General features: G+C 42.6%; 1 protein-coding gene across 4 annotated transcripts in view; it reads left to right on the forward strand.

Annotated features, from left to right (window-relative positions):
• The first annotated feature begins 1,229 nt into the window (after positions 1-1,229).
• The window catches only part of LOC124595675 (microsomal triacylglycerol transfer protein), a 202,154-nt gene continuing 186,491 nt past the window's right edge, over positions 1,230-16,892 (forward strand). Inside the window, exon 1 of one of the 4 annotated variants that reach the window (XM_047134532.1) lies at positions 1,230-1,357. In XM_047134532.1, the coding sequence (XP_046990488.1) occupies positions 1,315-1,357 (43 nt within the window). In that variant the 5' untranslated portion in view covers positions 1,230-1,314. The remainder of the gene's footprint in view (positions 1,358-16,892) is intronic. The other 3 variants (XM_047134530.1, XM_047134531.1, XM_047134533.1) reach the window with 3 other exon arrangements.

A 16,892-nucleotide genomic window follows, 5' to 3' on the forward strand; every position in this document is an offset into this window, starting at 1 on the left:
GAATATACAGCACCCGTGCGAAGAATGCGCAGGCGCGGATATCACGCATGCGCAATGATTTGCTGATAGATGGTGCCGTAATAAAATTGTTTATTTGTAAAAGACACTTTTGAGGTCACAGAACATCAATTTCTTAGAGTGAATTGTACTTACAGGTGCGGCAGAGTGATAAAAAGTCTGCATACTGTTCCCCGTTCCATATCCTCTCCACTGTCGCATCAAAAATGTTGTAATGTTGTAAATATGCTTGCTTGCACTGGATGCGAACATATCAGATTAAATGCTTTCTACATAAATATGTTTTCCGTCAGAAAAATAAAGGGGCTGCAGTTCCATTCATTTCTCAATAAGTTCGACCTATAAGATATATGTATGACCTGTTGTAATATACAATAAATTAATAAAATAATTGAATTGTGCACTTGCCCATATTCTGGTGTAACCCATTCATATTTTTTTAAATAAAAGGAAAATATATTTATGTACTTAAACACTTAATCTTTTGTTTTTGTATCCATTGCTGCAGCCTATGCATATTTTTCAAAAATACGAGAAGAACATATTTATGTATATGAAGCTACCTAATGCAATAACTGATTTTGTGCGCATGTCCATATTCTGGTGCAGCCCATTCATATATATTTTTTTAATGAAGAGATATTTATGTATAAACCATTTAGTTCTTTATATATCCAGTAACATGTACAACATCTTTGAAGCGTCAGTGTACAGTATACAGTGGAGAGCACAATTATGCAACAGGCAGCAGTACGCAGACTTTTTACGACTCTGTCGTCCCTGTAAGTTCAATTCACTATCTGAAATTGTTTTCTAAGTAAATAATTTTAGCATTAGCTAAAGAAGCAACGTAACTTGCAGTGCTCTTGGTCTGCTACTAAATGACGTCCATCTCATCACCAACACCAACTATGTAAATAAACAGTTCTACATTGGTGCGAACCATGGAAAAGCGTAGTGGTCAAATGAACGACTGACGCAGAAAACTCTTTTATTTGTCGGAACCCGTTAACCTAGCTGGAACGTGGTAGTCGGTTTGTCGTCAATCACGCCGGGAGTGGGCCGGATGGTGGCTTTTAATGGATTACCACATGGTTAGGGAGCGGGAGCGGAGTGTGGCCGCTGGCCTGCATGACGTGTGTTGTTGTACGGTGGGAGGGCCGACTTGTCGGGCGAAGCGAGCGCGCAGCGGCTCAGTCTGTGCGCACAGTGGCAGTCGTGGTATTGGGCAGTCGCCCGCCAACCGCCGCCCCGCCCAGACAGTTTCACAGCCACAGACACAACTCGGCCGCAGCCATGCGACGCGCGCTGACGCTCATCGTCGTCTTCTCCGCTCTGGGTGAGTTTCCCATCTGACTCTGCCTTAGCCTCCGCTGAGCGGGGCCATTTGACGCGCGTGAATAAGGGTCAGCGACGGCGCCTACTCGCTGCCTCCACAATCCGCGACAAAGCACAAACTTTCCATATCGCGCGCGGTGTGCTCTAGCATTGCGTGTACTGTAGAACGAGCAGTGAGAGCCAGTTATTTTAGTTATATTTCATGGCGTCTGAGCGGAAACCCCCAGCATTCTAATATTTTTTATAGCAGTCTACTGTCGCATTTGACCTTAAAATGATTACAGGTTTTCTTCAACTTTCGAACATCTTCTGATCTATTACAGTTGCAGAGCAAGCCGTCAGCTTTACGTGTTGTGCGCAGCATCCGCAAGTCGTTGATGAGGCTGATCATTAGCTGGTTACAATTAGCTAGATCAGATATAATTGTGCTTTCACATCAGACACATCTACTCTTGAGCTTGACCCATTTATTCTTTGTGGTTTTGGAGTTCAGCAGTTCTCACGGGTCGTACTAATAACATTGTCTTACTGAGACGATGTGAAATGGCACGTCAATAATGTATGATCTTTTATACTGTGATGATAGTTATTAACCAAAACAGTGTTAATATAGGACATAAGGACAGCTCAGTGCCCGCATCTCGTGGTCGTGCGGTAGCGTTCTCGCTTCCCACGCGCGGGTTCCCGGGTTCGATTCCCGGCGGGGTCAGGGATTTTCTCTGCCTCGTGATGGCTGGGTGTTGTGTGCTGTCCTTAGGTTAGTTAGGTTTAAGTAGTTCTAAGTTCTAGGGGACTGATGACCATAGATGTTAAGTCCCATAGTGCTCAGAACCATTTGAACCATTTTGACAGCTCAGTTTCATGCCTTTCATTAAATGCTTAGCAGTCAGCTAGATTTACTTGATAGGCTACACATGCAGCATATGTGTAGCATCACATATACCTTAATTATCTTATAATTATTAAATTAACATATTTAACATTTCATAATTTCGTATATGCCGTCTCTCTCTCTCTCTATCTATCTATCTATCTCTCTCTCTGTCTTTCACTCACACATCTACACACACGAGGTAGGCTCGGTCTTGCGGAGATCACACTTCGTTACTTATTCTAGTCTTCTCCCCTAAACAAAACTTGCTGCCACGCCCTCTTTTAACGTGCTAGACATGCCTACTACTGAACTACTGTAATAATAACAATAAAACAAATAAAGATCAGACAAGAAGATAATAGCTTTTCAAATAAGTAGCTGCCGGAGAATACTGAAAATTATATGGATAGAGCGAACAGTTAGTGAGGACGTACAGAACGGAACTGAGCGAAAAAGAAATTTATGGTAAAAATTGACTTGAGAGAAGCGATCTGTTGATAGCACACACCATAAGGCATTGACGAATAGTTAATTTGGCAATGGGCAGAGGTGCATGTTGGAGTGGGCTGTAAAAATTGTATAGGATGAGATGAGCGTGAATACAGAAAGCTGATTCAGAAGGATGTAGGATGCAGTAGTTATTCCGAGATCAAGGGCATTGCACAGTATAGACTAATTAGGAGAATTGCATCAAACCACTCTTCGGATTGAAGACCACAACAATAACAGCATCAACAACAGTATGAAATGTTTGATATAATGTTGTGGTCTTTAGTCCGAAGACTGGTTTGATGCGGCTCTCCATGCTGCTATAACCTGTGCACGCTTCTTCACTCCGAATAACTACTGCAACTTACATCCTTCTGGATCTGCGTGCTGTATTCATCTCTTCCTCTTCCTCTACGACTTTTACCCCCCACACTTCCCTCCAGTACTAAATTGGTGATTGCTTGATGTTTCAGAATGTGTCCTAGCAACCAAACCTCCTTCAGGTTGTGCCACAAGCTTCTTTTCTCCCCAATTCTGTTCAGTACCTCCTCATTAGTTACATTATCTACCCACTTAATCTTCAACATTCTTATGTAGCAGCACATTTCAAAAGCTTCTCTTCTCTTCTTGTCTAAATTGTTTATCGTCCATGTTTCACTTCCATACACGGCTACGCTCCATAAAAATACTTTCAGAAAAGAGTTCCTAACACTTAAATCTATATTCGATGTTAGCAAATTTCTCTGCTTCAGGAACGGTTTCCTTACAATTGCCAACCTACATTTTATATTCTCTCTAACTCACCCATCATCAATTATTTTGCTGATCAAATAGAAAAAACTTATCTACGTACTTTAAGTATCTCATTTCCTAACCTAAATCCCTGAATATCACCCAATTTGATTCGACTACATTGTATTACGCTTGTTTTTCAGTTGTTGTTGTTCATCTTAAATCTTTCTTGCAAGACACTGTCATTGTTCGATATAATAATAACAAACTGTTTAATTACAATAAAATTTATAAAATGTTTTCATATAACCATAATTTGTTTGCATCAGCTCTTAGTACATCGTTTTAGCAAAATTTTAATGAAATTGTCATTCAGAGAACTACAGCATTTGCAAAGCATACATCCGAAAATTTGGGAAATACCTATGACATGCAATTGATTTAAGAACTATAATAGCCACCAAGTCGAACACCTATAACAACACAGTATTAAAATCGTAGTGTGTACTTATGGTGGGTACTGACCATGATATCATTACGATTGTGAACACTGGTCACAGTAAACGATGGGAATATTGTTTCTTTCAGTCGTTTCCGCTTACGTGTTAGAAGTTAGTCTTTCTGTTTTTATTTCTGGCGGCAATGTTCTCTGTAGGCGGTGATGGCTAGACCAGCCGTTTCTGAGCCTCAAAAATTTCCAAGAATATTTTCAAACACTTCCGTACCGGTTAAAATATTTTCTGACTATCGATTTTAAAAATTAAGGGTGGAAATTGACATTTCTTATGTTGCTGCCCCCTGACACATATAAAGTGCTATAATCGTTGCGTACTCGATTTTCTTTGCTTTTGCTGAAACGGAAATCAGGGTTTTAAAAAGAGTTTCAAAGCAAATTCGCTTGCTTTAGTGGCACAGAAAATGATCGTTTAGCAAAATGTAAGTTATGTAACTATGCTGTTTCTGTGTGTCATCGTGGTGCTGCAGATCTCAAACATTACATGGATTGCGAGAAACACTGGAAGAATCTTCGATCGGCAGACTCTTCGCTAAAAATGACTAGATATTTTTTGACTTCAAATACATGCAAACAGACAAAGGTAGCTGCAACAGGAGGAACCACGTCATTATAAGTTGTTAAACACCACCACTGTTCTAATAACTGCAGTTCAACTACAAGAAAATTCGATATTTCGGAGATCGCAGAAAATGCTTCGTGTGGAAGAACCAGGTGTGAGGCAACTGACGATGTTATACTCCACATCCCTGGAAGCAGGTAATAGATGCTGTGAAAAAAATGATGTAGGTTTTTCAGTTCTTGCAAATCACTTCTTGCCCACAATGGTAGAATTAAAAGTGATACTTAACGAGAGTCACATGGATTAGCCTTCATGCAAGCAACTACAATTATTCACGTTTCCTAGACTCATAGTTTTCATACTACTTTATGCCCGGAAAGTTAATATGTAAATATGATTCTTTTTGTTGGGAGGACTCCCCGCCCCAGTTTCTTGGATCCGTGCCCGACACACACACACTCGTACAATGTACATACTGTTTCTTGTTTAAGAGTCGTACAGTGAACTGTACTACTTGTGGCCAGTAAGTGTGCGGTCACCCTGGGCTAGTTTGCAAGCCATGTACACACTGAGGCGACAAAAAGTCTTGGGATACCTCCTAATATTGTCTCGGACCTACTTCTTCCCGGCATAGTGCATCATAGACTCACCGAATCGTCTGAAGTCTCGTGCAGAAATATTGAGCCACGCTGCCTCTATAGCCGTCCATAATTGCGAAATTATTGCCTGTGGAGGATTTTGTACACGAAATGTCCTGTCTACCATGACCCACTAATGTTGGATGGGATTCATATCGGGCAATCTGGGTGGCTAAATCATTCTCTCGAAATGTCCGGAATGTTCTTCAAACCAATTGTGAGCAATTGTGGCCCGGTGACGTGACGCAATGTCATCTATAAAAATTCCATCTCTGTTTGGAAACATGAATGGCTGCAAATGGTCTCCAAGTAGCGGAACATATCCATTTTCAGTCAATGATCGGTGCACTTGTACCAGAGGACTTCCGGAAGGCGTTCGATACAGTTCCGCACTGTCGCCTGATAAACAAAGTAAGAGGCTACGGAATATCAGACCAGCTGTGTGACTGGATTGAAGAATTTTTAGCAAACAGAATACAGCATTTTGTTCTCAATGGAGAGACGTATACAGACGTTAAAGTAACCTCTGGCGTGCCACAGGGGAGTGTTACGGGACCAATGCTTTTCACAATATATATAAATGACCTAGTAGATAGTGTCGGAAGTTCCATGCGGCTTTTCGCGGATGATGCTGTAGTATACAGAGAAATTGCAGCATTAGAAAATTGCACCGAAATGCAGTAATATCTGCAGCGGATAGGCACTTGGTGCAGGGAGTCGCAACTGACCCTTAACATAGACAAATGTAATGTATTGCGAATACATAGAAAGAAGGATCCTTTATTGTTTGATTATATGATAGCGGAACAAAAACTTCTTAAAATATCTGGGAGTATGCATACGGATCGATTTGAAATGGAATGATCATATAAAATTAATTGTTGGTAAGGCGGGTGCCAGGTTGAGATTCATTGGGAGAGTCCTTAGAAAATGTAGTCCATCAACAAAGGAGGTGGCTTACAAAACACTCGTTCGACCTATACTTGAGTATTGCTCATCAGTGTGGGATCCGTACCAGATCGGATTGACGGAACAGATAGAGAAGATTGAAAGAAGAGCGGCGCGTTTCGTCACAGGGTTACTTGGTAAGCGTGATAGCGTTACGGAGATGTTTAGCAAACTCAAGTGGCAGACTCTGCAACAGAGGCGCTCTGCATCGCGGTGTAGCTTGCTGTCCAGGTTTCGAGAGGGTGCTTTTCTGGACGAGGTATCGAATATATTGCTTGCCTCTACTTATACCTCCCGAGGAGATCACGAATGTAAGTTTAGAGAGATTCGAGCGCGCACGGAGGCTTTCCGGCAGTCGTTCTTCCCGCGAACCATACGCGACTGGAACAGGAAAGGGAGGTAATGACAATGGCACGTAAGGTGCCCTCCGCCACACACCGTTGGGTGGCTTGCGGAGTATAAATGTAGATGTAGGACTCAGTCCATTCCACGCAAACACAGCCCACGTCATTATGGAGTCACCACTAGCTTGCACAGTGCCTTATTGACAACTTGGCTCCATGGGTTCGTGTGGTCAGGAACACATTCGAAAGTTACCGTCAGCTCTTACTTACTGAAATCTGGACTCATTTGTCCAGTGCACGGTTTTACAGTAGTCTAGGATACAACCTGTGTGACAAAGACCATATGAGACTCGCTGTAGGCAAGACGTCGGTCGTCGGCTGGTGTAGCCCATTAAGGCCAAATTTCGCCGCACTGTCCTAACGGACATGTTCGTCGTACGTCCCATATTCATTTCTGCGGTTATGTCACCCAGGATTGCTTGTCGGTTAGCACTGACAACTCTATTCAAACGCCGCTGCTCTCGGGCTTTAAGTGAAGGCCGTTGGCCGCTCCGTGGTTCGTGGTGAGAGTTAATGCCTGAAATCTGGTATTCTCGGCACACTCTTGACACTGTAGATCTCGGAGAATTGAGTTCCCTAACAATTTCCGAAACGCAATGTTCCACACATCTAGTCCGCGTTCGAAGTCTCTTCAATTCTCGTCGTGAGGCCATAATGACGTCGGACACACTTTCTCACGAATCGCTTAAATATTAATGACGGCTCCACAAATGAAATGCCTTTTTATACTTTGTGTACGCACTATTACCGCCATTTGTATATGTGCATAACCCTATCCCATGATTTGTCACCTCAGTGTGTATGCAGTAACGGGATGTGATCGCTCGTTCACACATACGTCAGATCTGCATACTTAATCTACATTCGATGTGTACACAGGCCATTCAGCACGCTGATCCTTTAGCGCTTTCGCGCTTATTTGACCGGTTAACACGCGAGGTGCAGTAATAGGAATCTAATCACTCGTTGCGTGTTTCAACTTCCACTCGTAAATGCTAATTATGAGAGAGGACGCTACGTTTTACATAAGCTATTAACATGTTCGTTGCCGGCCGCGGTGGTCTAGCGGTACTAGGCGCTCAGTCCGGAACCGCGCGACTGCTACGGTCGCAGGTTCGAATCCTGCCTCGGGCATGGATGTGTGTGATGTCCTTAGGTTAGTTAGATTTAAGTAGTTCTAAGTTCTAGGCGACTGATGACCTCAGAAGTTAAGTCCCATAGTGCTCAGAGCCATTTGAACCATTTGAACATGTTCGTTAAACAACCCTAGTTTCCAAACCGTGTTCCGATAAACATTACAGCCAGCCGTAGTGGCCGAGCGGTTCTGGGCGCTACTGTCTGGAGCCGCACGACCGCTACGGTCGCAGGTTCGAATCCTGCCTCGGGCATGGATGTGTGTCATGTCCTTAGGTTAGTTAGGTTTGCGTAGTTCTAAATTATAGGGGACTGATGACGTCAGAAGTTATGTCCCGTAGTGCTCAGAGCCATCTGATAATCATTACAGATAGTCTACAAGAACGTTATCAAGAGTCACGCGAAAATGCTCACTAGAATTTAAAATATTGCAGAGACACTGAAGTAGCTGTGGCGACAGTACTTTAGTTGCAACGAGACCCACAGACAAGTGAATTTTTCAAAATCACAATGATTTTTCGCACCGGCTGGTCTTACTTGGATTAGAATATCCATTATTTTGTATTCTTCACTGCTTCACAGTTTCGGCTGTGTAGACATTTTCGAGGGTCTGGATTACATACCAGACGTAATATTGTCAAAATAAAAGTTAATTCGTTATTGAGTCGACGGAATAAAAGTAAAACGTAAATTAAATGAAAGCGAAATAAAAGACATTTAGTATAACCCGTCAAGCAGACTTACGTTTGTCATAAATTGTAAAAATACAGTGGGCGGGCCTGGTACATAATGAAATACAAATAGAATTAAACTGTGGTCAGCATATAAAAAGCGAAAACACAATGTAAAAAATATTTTACTACAGTACCGCGTTTTAAAATAAACGATATAACAACGAGTGTTTCCTGAACAGCTGCTACGTAACATAAAGCTTGCAAGTAGCTGTAATTCCGTACTAGACTATTTGCAGCGACATCTCGCGGACAGGTGATCAGGGGCAAACTTGCAAGATCTGCTCTACGTCTCGTACATATAACACAAAAAGCAATTTTTGTCAAGCTGTGAACAAGGAAAGTGCATCAGCGATCGACAGGAAGGGAAAGAAGGATTAGTATTCCGGTGAAAGTGCACGTTCCATTTCGGTGTCTTTTCCGTTGCGTGCTGTTTGTAACGGTACGCGCGACGAATAATAGGCAGTCAACACGACGAATCATGAGTGACGCATCATGACGCAGATTTAGATAGCCAATGAGATTCTCGTACGTAAGTTTCTATGGTTGTCAAATAAAGTTAGCTGCTACTTTGTTTGTTAGGTTAGAATTGAACCACGTCGTCGGAATTTTGAGCAAAATACGAAGTAAGACATACCTGTATGTTAATGCAACGAAGAATGTATACCTCGGGTTACTCTAGACATTAAGTTAAGGCAGTCGTATCTTTGTGTTGAGATTCGTTGACTTCACCAGCTCACAAGCTTGGCCAAGTAACAAACTGTCTACATTTCAATCTAACCTAGGCCTCGGGCTACGCTACACGACATTCTTATCAGCATATCCAGGTTCGCTGACACAAGCATGCAACGCAAGAGCCCCCGGGAACGTGAGCACACCTTAGCCAGTGTCTCTCGCTATAGGCAAAGTTCATAGCGATGTCACATTTCATCGGTATCGGATGTGATTTACATATCAGAAAAATGAAAACTGTCAGGCCGAGAATGGCTTGACGAATTTTAACATTTTCTTTTGTCTTAGCAAAGAAGTAACTGATGGTTTCGCAATTAAAAGGCGTTGTAAAGACATGTAAACGGCTGTGGTGGGGTTGAAGGACAATCTCCGATCAGTAACCTATGGTCTAGAACGAATATAACATCAGAAAATTCCGAGACCTGTAAAAACTGTTTTTCGTTGTATCGATCATATTTCTGTATTCTGGTATATATAGATTGCATTCTTTTATAATGTCAACTTATGTTTTACTGCATGTTCATTTTGTGTTTATGTTAGTTTATTATGCACAGTGCTTTACATTTATAACCTGTATAGGTTCCGTTCAGAGCGTGATGGTCGCTCAAGAATGCTTTAAGAAATCTGCTTACACCTGCTGGGGTTTATTTGGTAGATATGATTTCTGCGTTCAGTGTATTTAACGCCAATTGGAACACGTTTAACACGTACCACTCTGTATTCAATATCTAAATTTTTCCCTTGTGAACAAACGACCAACGTTCCGTTCTCTTTGAGTTTTTAGGCGTTTAGAAATTTATAGCACTGTGGCAAATAAATAGAATAACTAAGAGCTGTAATAGGCAACAAAATCAGTAAAGAATGGAGAAAAAGAATGCAAACAATTAATACAAAAATACAAATAAATAAAACATTAGTGTAATCAGGTAACATATTTCATATCTTCGCCTGCCCCATGACAGCTGATTTCGTCACAGGAGATAGACTCATGGTCAAATACAGTAGTATTTCGGCTACTTCTCTTGTGCGTATCATTTTTATCACCTTTACGAAATTATTGGAAGTGAACAACGTCAACGAAACGAACTGAAGTACTTGTAGGGTTTGGCTAGTAGTAAGACCATATTAATATTCCTACTTTCGCAACATCCTTGGACTTGAACTTACTGCCTAATTTGTAACTAAGAAATACAGAACATTTGTGCCTAGTTTTTGCCTAAGAGATGTTGCTGGCTGAGAAGAGAGATAGAGGTGGTGCAATTGTGTATGGAAAGAGCGATAATCAGGTCACGTGCTGTCCATCCTGATTCGTCTTTTCGATGATATTTCACGAAACTCTTCAGTAGAATACCTCGAAGTTTCTGTGAACAAGACTTCGAATGATTCCTTCCTTAACCATCTCCCCCACATCGCGTAATAACCACAGTACTTACAGGAAGTTAAACTTTGGTGCTTCTCTAACAAAGCCTCACCCCCATTACCTGACAAACAATGATTGCTAACATCCCGAGGACCTAGCAGAAGTTCAGACATAAAACTGCCAGAGCAATACTCGGCAACATGTAGAGCAAACACTGGCTAAGTCGCCGATAACTCAGCAGTCACGCCGCTGTGTTTATAGTCCGAAGTCCAGTTGATGTATCTTTCAAAAGCGCCTCCCTTTACCGCTATAGAGTAACTGACTGCGTGGGTGATGTGTAAATTTGACCAACGTACAGAAAATGCGCTACAGCCAAACCCTGTAGGGGTTATCAGCGTTCTAATTTTAGAAATACGACCTTATTGTCCAGTAAGCGAAATTGATGACGCTTGTAAAACTCGTTAGCTTCATGTACTTGCGATATTAACATCTATATTTTTCTGCATCTTATGTCCACCAATGCGAGTACTTAATAATAGAGTTAAGGAGCCGATAAGATTAATTTTAACGGCTTTCCGTACAAAATTTCTTTCTGTAATTTCTGTCAATGATTGCAAACAAAATTTTTGTCAGACTGTCGATTTTGGTTCACAATGAGCATCTTAACTTAACTGAATCGAGTCATATTTTCCATATTTCAAGTTGCTGTTTTTCGTTTCGTTATCTTCCCATCTTTATCAAGATTAACTTACAACACTTATCTTCCTCGGCATAAACAGTTCGATATTTTCCCCTATTTCCTGTTAATTTTCAGCGGTTATTGCCAGAAATGATTTTTTTCCTGATTATAGTGGACGAACATTTGCTATACCGTACATCTCTCAGCAGTGACGGCAATATAAAATACACACTGCAGTTTCAGATGACCAGTTCGGTAACATTCACAGTCAGAAGACACGGCCTGAATTCTCAGTGGCTGAGCAGCAATTTTGGTCTGTGGAAGGGACAGGAAATGCTTTCGTAGCGCGTTCAGAGAACTTTTACTCTGCTTTACTCAACGTAAACGTCCAGCTGAATATATCTGACATTGTACGAGTAGGAGAGAGCGATCGTAAGTAGATAAAAAAACGTAAAATTATAAAAATTTCAAAAATTTTCTATAAAACTTCTTAAAACTTACAAAATTCTCTATCTGTTTCAATTGCTTCGTAGACTGCGTGGCTGTACATCGCACATTTTACCTCAAGTTTTAAAATAACTTTATGTTTGATGGAACAGTCTTGTACATTGCGTGTACAATTATACACACATAAAAAAAAGTTTTTCATCACCCCGTTTCCCAGAACTTCTGAAGACAGGCATTGACTGTGGATATTGTATCACAGACACAGTCCCTTTGACTGTTCAGAGATGTCACTAAACCCGCCCATGGATGTAACACCCATGCATGAGCAGCGCCTCTTAGACGGAGGGGGTCAGATAGCCCATCAGTTCCAGTCATTCCACCAGGATGGATGTACACGCCTCGTGTTGTTTGTAGTTCAACCACGCCTAGACGGTCAATACCGCGGTTCGATCGCGTCCGCATTGTTGCTTTGTGGCACTAAGGACTCTCAACAAGGCAATGGTGAGGCGACTCGGAGTGAACCAAAGCGATGTTGTTCGGACATGGAGGAGATACAGAGAGACATAAACGGTCGATGACATGCCTCGCTCAGGCCGCCCAAGGGCTACTGCTGCAGTGGATGACAGCTATCTAAGGGTTATGGCTCATAGGAACCCTGAAAGCAACGCCACCATCTTGAATAATGCTTTTCGTGCAGCCACAGGACGACGTGTTACGACTCAAACTGTGCGCAATAGGCTGGATGATGCGCAACTTCACCCCCGACGTCCATGGCGAGGTCCATCTTTCCAACCACGACACCATGCAGCGCGGTACAGATGGGCCCAACAATATGCCGAATGGACCGCTCAGGGTTGGCATCACGTTCTCTTCACCGATGAGTGTCGCATATACCTTCAACCAGACAATCGTCGGAGACGTGTTTGGAGGTAACCTAGTCAGGCTGAACGCCTTAGACACATTGTCCAGCGAAGGCAGCAAGGTGGAGGTTCCCTGGTGTTCTGGGGTGGCATTATGTGGGACGACGACGCCGCTGTTGGTCATGTAAGGCGCCGTAACGGCTGTGCGATACGTGAATGCCATCCTCCGACCGATAGTGCAACCATATCGGCGTAATATTCGCGAGGCATTCGTTTTCATAGACGACAATTCGCGCCCCTATCGTGCACATCTTGTGAATGAGTCGTTCAGGATTAATACATCGCTCGACTAGAGTGGCCAGCATGTTCTCCAGACATGAACCCTGTCAAACATGCCTGGTATAGATTGAAAAGGGCAGTTAAGGACGACGTGACCCACCAACCACTTTGAGGGATCTACGCCGAATCGCCGTTGAGGAGTGAGACAATCTGGACCAACAGTGCCTTGATGGGCTTGTGGATAATATGCCACGACGAATAGAGGCATGCATCAGTGTAATAGGACGTGCTGCTGAGTATTAGAGGTACCGATACGTAGAGCAATCTGGACCACCACTTCTGAAGGTCTTACTTTATGGTGGTACAACATGCAATGTGTGGTTTTCATGAGCAATAAAAAGGGCAGAAATAATGTTTATGTTGATCTCTATTCCAGTCTTCTGTACGGGTTCCGGAACTCTCGGAACCGAGGTGATGCAAAACTTTTTTTTGTTTGTCTGGTACCACATGTGATCTGAAGATGATCATCACTCTGAAAAAAAAAGGTTGATGTTAAATGCAGTTGAGACAATATATAGAAAATTTTGATAGTTTTAAAAATTTTCAAAGAATGTTTTTAAAATTTTTATAATTTTACATTTGAGTAGATGTGCTACAGCGAACGCAAAAAATATTCAGTCATACACTGCTGCCTGGTAATTTCTTCGACATTCAGCAGCAATTTTAGTCTGTGGAAGTGATAGGAAAAGCTTTCATAGCGCATCCATAGAACTTCAAAATGGTTCAAATGGCTCTGAGCACTATGGGACTCAACTGCTGTGGTCATAAGTCCCCTAGAACTTAGAACTACTTAAACCTAACTAACCTAAGGACATCACACACACCCATGCCCGAGGCAGGATTCGAACCTGCGACCGTAGCAGTCGCACGGTTCCGGACTGCGCGCCTAGAACCGCGAGACTACCGCGGCCGGCCATAGAACTTCTGCTGTGGTTCACTCAACGTAAATGTGCTACAGTGAACGCAGAAACTAATCAGTTGTACATTGTTGGCTGGTAATTTTTCTGAAACTCATAAACATACGTCAGTGTTGCATGGAAAAGCGTTGACGCGTTGTGTCTGAGGTTTCGAGAAATCACCACGCAACAGGAGTAGGACTGATTAGTTTGTGCGTTCATGTAACACATCTGCGTTGAGTAAAGCAGAGCAGAAGTTCTCTGGGCGAAACTAAACTCCACACGCCACGCAATCGCTCGTACTTAAGCGCGGTTTCGACTATTTAAATGTAGAGTCACGTGCGGCACTTCTGAGCGCTGATCCGTGATCGGTCAACAACGTGTTATGGCTTCTCTCCACGTTCAGGCACATGCGAAGATACGCCGTATTCGGATCCTCGGTTAAATCCGTACCTTTTAGGATTCCCCCCCCCCCCCCCCCCCCCGTTATTATCCCGTTCTCACTTTACTGCACTGCACTGAAAAAGCATATATTTTTACCTCCAGTACACAGATAATAGTACCAAGCATTTTCCTATGGTCAAAAAGAGTACAGAGGAGGAAGTTTCTGGTAAGAAAGAACACAAATAGCCTAGCCGTGGAGAGTGGGGAAAACACTAGAATAAGAAAGCAACTATGTGACTGTAAAGTGTTCGAGAATTGGCCGCTGCGTCGCAGATTCAGCTTTGGCTGCTATCTCTAGCTATCGGCCGACCTCTATGCTGTCCTCGGGGCTTCGACCGCCAGCGATGCTCACCAACTAGTGCCAGTCAGCATATCCTCGACGCGTGCCTATCGACCAGCGATGAAGGACAACTACTCATATTTACATAAAACGTGTATTGTGCTGGAAGAATGCTCGTGGTGCACGTTCTGAACCGAACTACATCGCCGTTTCCACAGTTTGCTGCAGTTTCAAGGTTTTCTTGTTTCCAGTATTTTTAACGAACCTGGTGACACACGGATACTAATTTCCAACTTAAATTGGAAAGAACACATAGATAATACTGTGGGGAAGGCGAAAAAAGACCGCGCTTTGTTGGCAGAACACTTACAAGATGCGACAAACCCAGTAAAGAGACAGCCTACGTTACACTTGTGCGTGCTCTGCTGGAATATTGCTGCGCGGTATGGGATCCTTACCAGGTAGGATTGACGGAGGACATCGAAAAAGTGCAAAGAAGGGCAGATCGTTTCGTGTTATCGCGCAATAGGGGTAAGAGTGTCACTGATATGATACGCGAGTTGGGGTGGCAGTCACTGAAACAAAGGCGTAGGGAGAAATTATCACCACAATAAAATAAGAGAAATCAGAACTCGAACGGAAAGATTTAGGTGTTCCTTTTTCCCACGCGCCATTCGAGAGTGGAATGGTAGAGAAGTAGTATTAAAATGATTCGATGAACCCTCTGCCAGGCACTTAAGTGTGAATTGCAGAGTACCCATGTAGATGTAGAAATCGGACATTACGAATATGTAGAGATAAAGTATGAACCGTGATGAGAATTCTGTGACATTTATGTGTACATCTACTATGTTTACATCCTTTATCACACTGCAAATTTAGATAAAGCTGTTGACAGTATTGACCGAGTATATAAACTTTGAAACTCTGCCGGTGAAGCGAAAGGTCATCTGCAACTTGTACACAAACGCAGTTGCAGTTATTAGAGTCAAATATGTGAAAGAGAGATAGTAGTTGAGAAGGGGCCAGCGTTTTAAAGGTGTATACAATGATGTGCATTACAGCATATTTTCATGCGACAAACGTCACATCATTTCAAAAAATGGTTCAAATGGCTCTGAGCACTATGCGGCTTATCTCCTGAGGTCATAAGTCGCCTAGAACTTAGAACTAATTGAACCTAACTAACCTAAGGACATCTTACACATCCATGCCCGAGGCAGGATTCGAACCTGCGACCGTAGCGGTCGCTCGGTTCCAGACTGTAGCGCCTAGAACCGCACGGTCACTCCGGCCGGCCACATCATTTCACTATTTGGTATTTTTCTAATGTGAAATTCTAGTTACATGTCTTTCTGAAGAAGACGGGTTTATATCCGTCTGGGGTTGAATAAAACCGCCTTTCGTTGCAACTGGTTAGCAGCTTTGGATTCATTTACTGCTTTCTAACCGTTGCTGAAGAGTAACCATTTTCAAAATGTATATGACTGCTCGTCCCTCGCCCGCCATATATGCTGTTCGAATCGGGGAGAAACGAAATTTGTGGTGCAACCTGACTAAAAGAATAGATTGGTTGATAGGACACAAGCAAGAATTAATTTCCAGAGAGCTTCTATGAAGCTTGGAAGGTAGGAGGAGAGGTACAGGCAGAACTGAAGCTATGGCGGAAGGCGGCGCGGTAGCTCAGCGTGTTCGATCAGAGGGTTAGCTGCCCCATGAAATAAAAAACTGAGTGAGCGGATTAACGACAAACTTGCACAGGTGTTATGGGACGTCCGCCCCGAACAAATGCAACGAACATTGACGAACAAAATGAGATCAGAAAAAAAGGTTGGTAGAGCACTTGCCCGCAAAAAGGCAAAGATCCCTAGATCGAGTCTCAGTTTGGCACACAGTTTTAATCTGCCAGGAAGTTTAATAATTAATTTGTTTATGCAGGAAAGTATTGGAAGCACAAGTTGTAGGAGAAGACAAAGGTCTAACTATAATATAATATACGGGGTCCAAGCGCTGATATTTCTACTGATGACTGTGACGGTATACTGAACATTACATCAGTACTTAAATCACTGGCAGACTAATAATCATACCGATTACATATCAGATGTTTTTAGACTGGATAGTACGTTCAAGTATATATGGCAAGAGCAAACAACTAACGTTTATTTTCCCCTGGGCAGCATGTCAGGCGCTGAAGCGTGGACCCGTGGACACAAAATGGTTGCTCTGTACTGAGAGAGTGGTCCACTTAGTGCAGTTACGACTGTGCAGAAAACATCAGATAGGAAATTATGTGAAGTATTAGCACGAAGACTTTGGATGCAGAGAAAAAACAATCAACACACCGATGCATGTACATACACTACTGGCCATTAAAATTGCTACACCAAGAAGAAATGCAGATGATAAACGGGTATTCATTGGACAAATATATTATACTAGAACTGACATGTGATTACATTTTCACGCAATT

Source organism: Schistocerca americana, chromosome 2 (genome assembly GCF_021461395.2).
Source record: "Schistocerca americana isolate TAMUIC-IGC-003095 chromosome 2, iqSchAmer2.1, whole genome shotgun sequence".
NCBI classification, from domain to species: domain Eukaryota; kingdom Metazoa; phylum Arthropoda; class Insecta; order Orthoptera; family Acrididae; genus Schistocerca; species Schistocerca americana.